General features: G+C 44.3%; 1 protein-coding gene across 2 annotated transcripts; it reads left to right on the top strand.

The window, feature by feature from the left end:
- Window positions 1-1627: 1627 nt before the first annotated feature.
- On the top strand, window positions 1628-8933 carry LOC135898516 (sesquipedalian-1-like). Of its 2 annotated transcripts, XM_065427486.1 has the most exons (4): window positions 1628-1815; window positions 2047-2130; window positions 4479-4723; window positions 8367-8933. In XM_065427486.1, the coding sequence occupies exons 3-4, from the start codon at window positions 4484-4486 to the stop codon at window positions 8874-8876; spliced, it is 750 nt and encodes a 249-aa protein (XP_065283558.1). In that variant the 5' UTR covers window positions 1628-1815; window positions 2047-2130; window positions 4479-4483; the 3' UTR covers window positions 8877-8933. The 2 variants fall into 2 exon arrangements, with proteins under 2 accessions (XP_065283558.1, XP_065283557.1); XM_065427485.1 differs by having other exon boundaries at window positions 1628-2130.
- The last annotated feature ends 792 nt before the right edge of the window (window positions 8934-9725 follow it).

Raw genomic sequence — 9725 nt, 5'->3', positions numbered from 1 at the left:
CGATGCGGCAAGCAATGGAGTCGTGCGGCGGCAGCAGCTCGAGCAGGCGCACACGCTTGAGGGGAGTGTCGTGATCTGCGTCGTCTGCTACGGCGGCGCGCGCTGGCCGCATTTTCGGGAAGCGTGGTACTGTCGGGGGCAGTGCACCGATTCCATCGGTACTGCGGGAACTGAGCTGATATTCTTTACTAAACGTTGTGCGTCGCCACACTCTGATCCTTCATTGGCGATAATGGAGTTCCACAAACTCCTTTTGACAACATGGTTCATTTGTTCTTTCGAAAGGCCGGAGTACTGAGCGTGTGCACGTATATTTCTTCACTGTGTGTGCTACCGTAATGAGCAGCGACAAAACGCACCAAGATGTGCGCGCAACGTGCTCAGTCTTTGTTTGACTCGAAAGGAAAACAAAGCACTCAACAATGGGAGTCGAACACGGTGAAACAAACGGACACGATTAAATGAACGTTTTAGGTTCAGACAATGAGCTGGAAGTGATTTTTCTCGAGAATCATTCGCTACACCAGACAGACCCTGCCCGCCGGTGGGGAATTGGACATGTCAGCGCTCATCCTGGAAGGCAGTGAAGTGTAGAATGACTTGATCAGGGATGTGTTCATTCGCTGCACGTCTCAGTCGCTGACGATGGTGGATCGAAGCCTATCCTCGGGCGACTGATAGAGGGGATGTTGCGCTAGCGATACTTTCAACGAGCCCCAGACATTTTAAATGATGTTGGCGCCCGGGGATTGAGGCGGCCGCTCCAAGAGAGTGACTGCGCGCTCTTCTAGCAGTTCTTGCACAGCACGAGCAGTGTGGATCGGCGTCCTATCACGTTAGAATATATAGTCGCCTTCCAGAAACGGGCCGTCAAGAATGTATGGAATCAGTACGCCGTCTATGACTGCCATGCAGCGATGAACTTACATTTGAGGCGTATCAGTGGGCGTCGCGCAACGCTTAGCAAAGAATACCGGCTCATTTCACGCAGTAACGATGTGATCGGCGCCCTGCACCTGACAGTAGAACGTTTCTCGACAATGCGGCCAGCACGCGCCGCCGTAGCAGACGACGCCGTTCAAGATACCGCCCCTCGAGCATCTGCGCGAGCTGCCGCCGCCGCGTGACTCAAGCGCTCACCGCATCGCGATGCAATGCGCTTCGAGTTTTCCCCTAAATGTGAAACAGACTGTACACCGCCCTTCGAAGGAAATGTCCACGCACACACACCGCGCGCGGCACGAAACGTGCCCAAACACGCGCAGTGCAGGAGGCAATCAAGGCGGCGCGAACGAGAGATGGTACCACCCGCTAATAGAATTTTGCTTCGCATGCGGCGCTCTCAACGCCGGCGCAGCAGCGCCGCTCTCGGTGCTGTTCTTGTCTTCGCGAGGAATGTAAATAAGGTCGTGGTAAATAAGAGAGGAGAACTGGCCCGACATGATGGCGGAGCAACCCCAATTTCCGGTTTCACTAAGGTCTTCCTCGTTTTTGTTTTTTTTTCTCGTTTGCGCAAGGTTGTTTGCGCGCAAACGTCGGGCGATCCCTCAAATGAACGTGTCCTCTCAGTTTTTTTCCTTCCCCCATGTTCCCAATACTACCAACACGACCAATACAATCATAGAGAAAGAAATCCATACGAATCCACAGCCACCAACGCGCCCACGCGCCCACCATCTAGAGAAAGACGCATTGATCGCGAAAGTAGTGGGAGGTTCCTAAGAACCGAAGTTCAAAGAATACGAATAGCCTTGAATCAAAAGCACGCGACCGCTCGTTTGTTCACTTCTGCACATCAAATTCGTGTCTTGCAAGGTCACATATTTCAGACTTGGAAAAACGCCTCAGAGCCATTGTTATCACTCGTTTCGCCTATGTAGTTTCGCCTTTAAAGCATACCACTACTTCCGTAGTGACCCGCTACGTGCTGGCGAGAGTGTACTAGTGCTGGCTGCATTTTCAGTGGTCTGCTTATGTTGGAGCACCTTGTCACTTATGCTGCTTGTGCTACATTTGTGGATTTAGCATTACCCCTGCGGCGTGCAGGTTTTGGGAGAACTGTCACGGTACCACCGTTGCATTACACATGCCCTGCTGATGCCCTTTTTGCAGGACTGGGCGGCTGCTGAGGTGAGCGAAAACGTTAGTCGCTCTACAACACATTAGTCTCAGGAAAACTGCAGTATGCCGAGTAATCGCATCTTGTGGCCGGATGCTGTTCACTGCTGAACGGTCGCTGTGCCATGTGCATAGTGATCTTGCTCATGGGTTGACTGTAACATTTGGTAAGGTGTAGTTGATACAAAACAGGCATCTCTATATAGGTATTCTGTTATCAAATGTAGTCTTCGGTAACGTGTAACACGACGTCCTCTAAGGGCATTATGTGAAACATCATCGCAACAAATTGCAAGAGCAAACGGGAAGGCAAAGTATGGAGTGAATAAATTAAGCTTTCAAAGTACATCCCTCTTGGTGAATATGCAATCGTAACTTTTTCTATTGACCAGCTGTCGTGCAACTTATAGCTGCTACATGAAGAAATTATAGGAAAATTGCTTGAGTGTTTCAGTTGCGAGACATTGCAATTTTGATGTTATTTTTTTTTATGTCTGAATGTGGTGCCGTTTTCTGATTAAACTCAGCTATATTCTTTTCCCTCCTATGTCACTTGAGCGGCCAAACTTCCAACTGCTACAATTCACATGGCAAAAAAAAAAAATCACAGTGCATGGCAATGGCTTAGATTTGTTTCCTTTTTGTTTATACTTGTCCAATCTTTTCAGCAGAAAGTTCCAGCTATCAAAAAGTGAGGCTTGAATTGGCAATCATTGAGCACTGATTAGGTGTTCCCTCTCATATTAACTTGCCCCCATTACAATACATTAATAACAATACATTACATTAATATATAACAGAGAATAAACAGTCGAAAGTTGGCGTTACCCTTGTTCCCTTCTGTCCTTGTTTGCACCAAACGATCATATTTATATATATGGTCTACTCAACAGCGACTAGCCCAGCAACATGTACTTCTGAATCCCATTGCACTGCCTTTTAGGAATGCATCGTGGAACAGGTGTAGTTTAATGGATGTAGTAATGGCAAGCGAGAGCCAACTTGTGATTTTATTGGTAGCAGCCGGCACTTGAATAAAGAAAAGTTTGTTAGTATACTGTTTAACCATCTTTTAATGGTCCTGGTGAGTTCCTTGGTTACGAAACAATTAGCAGTTCACATGTTCACCCCTACATTGTTGATGGAAAACAATGGCATGCGCATTTATTGGAGCTGCGCTGCATGGACAGGAGCCTCTTTTGTGCTCGGAGTTTTCATTGCGGCATATTTCTCTTTGATATTGCAAACAGTAATGTTTACTACCAGTCACTGATGCCAAAAAATGGTAGGAAAGGTTACCATACTGTTTCAGCCATGTGAATCTGGTTCTTCATGAGCATGTGCATTACGTATTGGCAGGTTTGCTCATGCAGATGCCATTTACACTTACGAAAAAGTCGATTGCACTTTGTACTTAAAACATAATTTGTCATTTTATACATGCACTCGTATCTCTGTTATAATTCCAACCTGTTCACTCTCTTGCACCTTTCTTGCAGACTAGGTACTAATCTGAATTGTGCTTGTGTGCTAGCTGAAGCTTGCTTGCTACCTGCCCACAACCCTGTCATATCACCATAATCATCAGCAATGTCTACTTCAGGATGAAGCGATCTCCAATAAATATGTTCATGCTTCAGTTAACTTCATACTATGCTTGCAGGTTTTGTAATCTCACGAGTCCATCTAATCCACTACAACTTTACCCACAACCTTCGTATGCGAAGGTTGTGGGATTGTTCCCAATTTGTGGCAAGTTGTTTTTTCATCCACTTTCATTTTCCATTAATTTATCATTTCTTTATTGCATTTATTAAGCACAAGTGATTTCCCCTATGTTGTCCTTGGTGTCAATGTTTGTTGGCTTCTTATGATAAGGCTACCAGTTTGTTGCATGACCTGCACTGGCTGCCCGCATTTGTGTTGTGGACCAAACTATACTGCTCAATGTGCAGTCTTTAGCTTCCTTTCAACTTTCTTTGTCGTCCATAAAATTCCTGCCCGTCAGGCGTGAACTATCAGAACTTTCAGTTTCAGTGATATCAGCAAACTGCCATTCTTGACCAGGGAGTTCTTGTCAAATTCATTGCAATGCAAATGCTTTATGTATGCACAGTTGAGGTTGGAGTAGTCGGCTACAATTCGAAAACTGCAGTATCAGTAGAATGAGGTATCTGTATCTGTTAATATATTATTGTTTCTATTGTTAATAGTTATGTTGCTTGCAGTTGTCATGTTGACCTGTCTGTGGCTGACATTTTAAACATATTTACCTAGAAGAGGCCCCAGCCATCTTTTCAGCATTGGGCAGATCATAATTTTTAAGATATGGAACACATTCTTTGGTATCTGATGTGCAGGGACCATGAAGATAAACGACAAAAATCTGGTGAGCTTTGCTCTAAGCTCAAGCCCAGTCGACCGGGAAGGCTGGCTGCTCAAGCGTGGGGAAGTCAACCGTGCTTATCAGAGGCGCTGGTTCCTTCTCAAGGGAAACCTACTGTTCTACTTTGAGAAGAAGACTGACCGGGAACCATTGGGTGTGGTCATTCTTGAAGGCTGTACTGTTGAACTGGCTGAGAATGAGGAGATGTTCGCTTTCAAGGTAGGCATTCCCTGCACTTGTTTGAACCCTGCTTGTTGCGGAAAGAACAGACGAAAAAAAGCACAAAAAGGGAAGAAAGGTGCGGGCAGCTGTTAGTATAAACATAATGTCTACACAATGCTTCAGGAGAGAAAAAAAAAAGAAAGAAAACATTTCACCATTTAGTGCATTAACGTACAAGGAGGGCACTATATATTCAAAACATTTAAATACCAAATTGAATGGTATCCTATGTGATTCGGTCTTGAAATAGAATTGTGACTATTTGTAAATATAAATATTTTTCTAATAGTTTTGAATATTTCAGAATGTCAACTGTATGCTGGTTGGTTAGTTTGGGTTTAATGGCACAAAGGCAACTAAAACCATGCTGCGCAAACTATGTTTAACTGTATGTAGTTAAACATAATTGGAGCAAAAGTGCAATAAATATTACCCCTGCATAAACATGAGAACTAGCGTAGTGGAATATGCTACATTGATCAGGGAGCCAGACTTTACTGACTATACAGTAATAATTTGCACTCTCCAAAGAGTTGCTCTTTTGTGTGAAAGGTGGGGGGGGGGGGGGGGCTTTTAGTAAACAATGCTTCATAATGTGCAATGTAATGATGTAACCTTGCAACGGTTATGAATGCTGGAATGCGGACATTGTTAAATGTTAGTTGTGATAATGGCTGTTCATTATTCAAAAACTATTCGAAAAGCACTTCATACTTGATTCGATTCTGGCACTATTCAATTTATGTTTATGTCTCAAAATATACTTTTCACACACCGCTACAAAGACCATGTATTCACCTGCTGCTATGCTGTAATGGTTGTGGTACTCTGCAGTTAAGCACAAGGTCAATGGTTCAATTTTTGGCCATGGCAGCCGCATTCCAAGGGTGGCAGAACGCAAAAATGCTTATTTACCACACTTTGGTTGCATGTTAAGGAAACCCAGGGGCAGCATACTCAAGCAGTCGCTCTCTGGGATGTGATCACTTTCACGAGGTCTCATGTGAATAAATATTGGACACAGATATATACGATTGACATGTCTGGTGCCGAGTCACCCAAATCTCTCAGAAGTGATCATATCCCCAAAAGTGACTGCTTGAGAACGCCATCCCTGGTAATAAAAATTAATCCCTCTACTACGATGTTCCTCATATAACACTGTGCAGCTACGGTGTGGTAAATGCATGGTTGCATGACGGCAGAAGCTGAGATTGCCGACTTTTTTTATTTATGTAAGCAATTGGACAAGCGTTATAACTTTTCCTTCAAGCTCAACGTCATGGGATCAAATCTTGGCCGTGGCAGCCGTATTTCGGTGAGGGCGATGTGCAGGAACGTCCGTGTACCACGTATTAGGTGCACGATAAAGAACTCCAGGTGGTCAAAATTAATCCAGTGTCACCCACCGCTGCATGCTTCATAATCAGATTATGGTTTTGGCTTTAATTTGATTAACTTTTCCTTAACTGTCAATACTTAGGATCTCATCTTTAGCAGATGTATAGCCACGTGCAAAATGTCTACAGTTTCATTCCACTTGGTGTTTTAGCCAGTACAGTCATCACTTTAAGCCAACTGTTTTAAGGAAAGGTATTCAAGTAAATTATTGGTTTGGATTTGCATTAAAGTCCTGTAGGAATCTGTAACATCGAGGAAATTTTGTGAAAGCATGCATAGTCATCCGTTAGCCTTCTGGTCAGCTCAGTTGGTAGTGCAACATCCTCTGAAACGCAGTTGTGCCTAGGATTGCCAACTGTCCCAAATTTAGCAGTACAGTCCTCACTTTCGAGTAAAAGTCCTGACTCCACCCTGTTGATATGGCCAAATGTCCAGACTCTTACTTTTTTTCTTTTTTCTTAAACTATTTATAAACAATTTCCTTTGTACCATGCCTGACGATCGACCTAGTTCTTCTCTTTGGTTGAATTGTCATGAATATAAGGGTGATCTCATTTTTGTCATGGTTCTAGTTCTGCTGTAGGCCCTGACTGTTCATGGCATCTCTATCTGTATTGGTAGCTGTGTTAGCCTAAAAGAAATTCCTGCGGAAACCATCTCCACATGACTGTCGAAATTTTATGATTATGATTATCTGCAATGTGGCAATGCACCTTATATCGACTGCCAAAACATGTCAAGCTTAAGGCATGCACTGCAACCGTGCTACTCTCTCATGCTTCCCTCTGGATACGCTGCACCATCTAGTGGCGCTGGTGTGAAGTTCAGTTGTGGTGCATGTATGAATAGTATACAAGGTGTCTCACGTAATTTGAACCAGGCATTTAAAGAAAGTGATTAACCGTAGCTGAATGACACCAACTGCATATGGTTTGCCGTCATGTGGCACTCCTTAGAGTATTTTTTTATATTCTGCTTGATTAGTTATTTAACTAAAATGAATTGTGCAAAATTTTTAATATTCATTTTAGAGCCAAGTGCACTTCGTTGCGTTATAGAGGTGATTCAAAAACAACCGATGCAATCTTTTGTGGCAATGTACATGCTGCATGGGGATTTTTTTGGCGTTTAAAGAAAGCCAGCAAAATATGAAATAAAACCATGTGACTGCACTCGTATGCATCGTATTGCAGCGCTCTCAACCTTTCTTTGTGTGAAAGGTCTGTGCGTGTGGACCATGGCGAAGTAAGCGGCTGCGGCTCTAGACATCAGCTTCACAGTGCATCAGCATCTTTAGCTGTAGTACATGGAAAGGAAGCGCCGTCGTCCCTGATACTCTAAAGAGGGCCACATGACGGCAAACCATATGTTGATTTCATTCAGCTGTGGTTAACCACTTCTCGAAAATCCTTGATTCAAGTTACATGAAACACCCTGTTTATTAAGACAACATTGTCTGAAAACATGTGTCGTGGGTTTGATTCTTTTTAACACCCAAGAAATTTTAAACGATTCCTTCTCTCGCTCTCATTGAAGACCGGCACATACCCCGTGGCAAATACGGAGTGACATAAGTTGACGGGAAAGAGGTTCAATGAAAGGCGGTACACACCCATTGTCACATCCCCACTGATTCAAGTTAGTCTGACAGATGATTTCAAATCCTGTTCTCTCAGCACAGCAGCCTGATTCTCTATTCATTAGACCATTAATGCCCAACGATTCGAGTTGGCATAAAGAGGTTAGCTGAGGAGAAATATACAGGCATACTGCAAACCGGTTGAAGTTCCCAAAGAATGCTAATCGCATTAAAATGCTTGCTTCCACATACAGACTGGCGGCCCCTGGCACTGGCCAGCCCCCCTGTGCCGACTTTGTCCGCTAGAGAGTTGGCAGCACTAGTTGTGTCAGGTTTGATACCCGGAGCAGGGTGAATTTTTCTTCGACTGTGAGGCATTCTTTTTGAGAAACTCAAATGGATTCTCTTTGTAGGTCTATGCTACCTTTAGGTGCTATTTTCCCTTCCATTGATTAAATATTTGGAAGAGGGCAATTACTTTTAAAATATCCTTCAATGGTTCTCATTGATTTAAGTACCACTTTGGAGCTCCATCTTCATTTGCAGCACTGTGTTCAGGACTGACAGTGAAGCTGTAGTGGTATTCTCTGCAGGTTTGAAAGATAGAGTGGCAGATGTGTTCATTGCAGTAAAAGCTGTTGTTTCTTCCCTGGGTGGCAGGTTGTGTTTCATGGCTCTGGAAACCGGATGTACATGCTGTCAGCCGACACACAGGAGTCAATGGAGGCTTGGATGAAAGCATTGGCATGTGCGTCTTACGATTACATGAAGCTCATGGTTGCTGAACTGCAGCGTCAACTCAGCCAAGTAGCGGAGGCTGAGCGCCTTGCCAAATGTGGCAACACTGTGCCCCTGCTCATCGGAGGGCAGCTGCCTGGAAACCGCTCTGACAGCTGCTTGTGTGTGCGAGATACTCCATCAGGCCGTGCAGCACGTTTCAACCCTTTTGACCGCTGGAAGGAGGACGGGTGTAGCGGCAATGACAGCAGTGAAGCGGCCAAGCGAGGCAGCGGTGTCCCAACTAGCACCCCAGTGTCGTCACGGTCATCAACAAAGTACACATTTGCCGAGCTTCATCGACGGCACGGAATGCGATTTCGGAAACTCATAGAGGAGCGGAAGCGAAAAGAGGAGAAAGAGCGTGGCTTAGATCTGCTCATCGATCTCTGAGAGCTGTTTTGTCCTATAAAGAATCCTGATTTTTCTTTTTTTTTTATCAACTGGAGACATTTGCAGACCATCTGGGCCAGATATTAGTGCTGCTTATTGCATGATTTAATTAGTCTTCGTATGACCAAATGCCCTTTGCTTTTTGTATAGTCTGCTTGTTCCACTGTCTGGAGGAAGTTGCAGTTTCTGGAGAGTATGCAAGTCATCTGGAAAGCAGCAAATTTTTTAATGTCACTGCGAGGCTGTACATTATATACGTAGCACAGTGTAAGGAGACCTAGCTCACATTGAGTGCAACTAGCTTAACTTAGGCTAGTTGGTTTGCGATGTTGACATAAATTCTTGCCTTCTGTGTTGCTGAAAGGTTCCATGCTATCAGTTCATATGGGCCTGGCTGCATGTGTAATGAAATATGGTGGCACTATTCATTGCTGAAGCTAGCGACGGTCACGGTAGCAACTCCAGTGAAATTTTGCAGCAGCTCGTACATGCCTTCTTGCACTTGAGAGTTTTACACAAATATTTTGGCATATGGGTTTGCTCACGCAAGGTGATGGCATATAAGAATGACCCCAAGATTATGGTATATCTTAATAATATAGGTTGGTGATGCAGGGCTAGCACAATGGCCTAGCAGCATCATCTGCTGGGCTGATGCCTGAGTGATTTTTCTGTGCTGTAGCGATCATGCTGTTCTCCCCCCCCCCCCCCCCCGAAGTTGTGTTCATAAAAAGCTAGGAGCCCTCGCACTTAAAGTTGCTCTTAAAGTCGTGAAAAATGTCTGCAATATTTGCAGTCAGTTGTGTTGCTTGTGTTACATTTATGTCATCATGCCTTCTTAGCATGCAT

Source organism: Dermacentor albipictus, chromosome 2 (genome assembly GCF_038994185.2).
Source record: "Dermacentor albipictus isolate Rhodes 1998 colony chromosome 2, USDA_Dalb.pri_finalv2, whole genome shotgun sequence".
Lineage (NCBI taxonomy): Eukaryota > Metazoa > Arthropoda > Arachnida > Ixodida > Ixodidae > Dermacentor > Dermacentor albipictus.
The sequence above is the reverse complement of the archived record's forward strand: the minus strand, read 5'-3'. Positions and strand labels throughout refer to the sequence as shown.

What these genes read in the sequence shown, in the direction of transcription:
- LOC135898516 (XM_065427486.1), top strand. Translation starts at nt 4,484, where the DNA reads ATGAAGATAAACGACAAAAATCTGGTGAGCTTTGCTCTAAGCTCAAGC. An exon ending in AGGAGATGTTCGCTTTCAAG is followed by an intron (nt 4,724 to 8,366) that starts GTAGGCATTCCC and finishes CCTGGGTGGCAG; the next exon opens with GTTGTGTTTCATGGCTCTGG.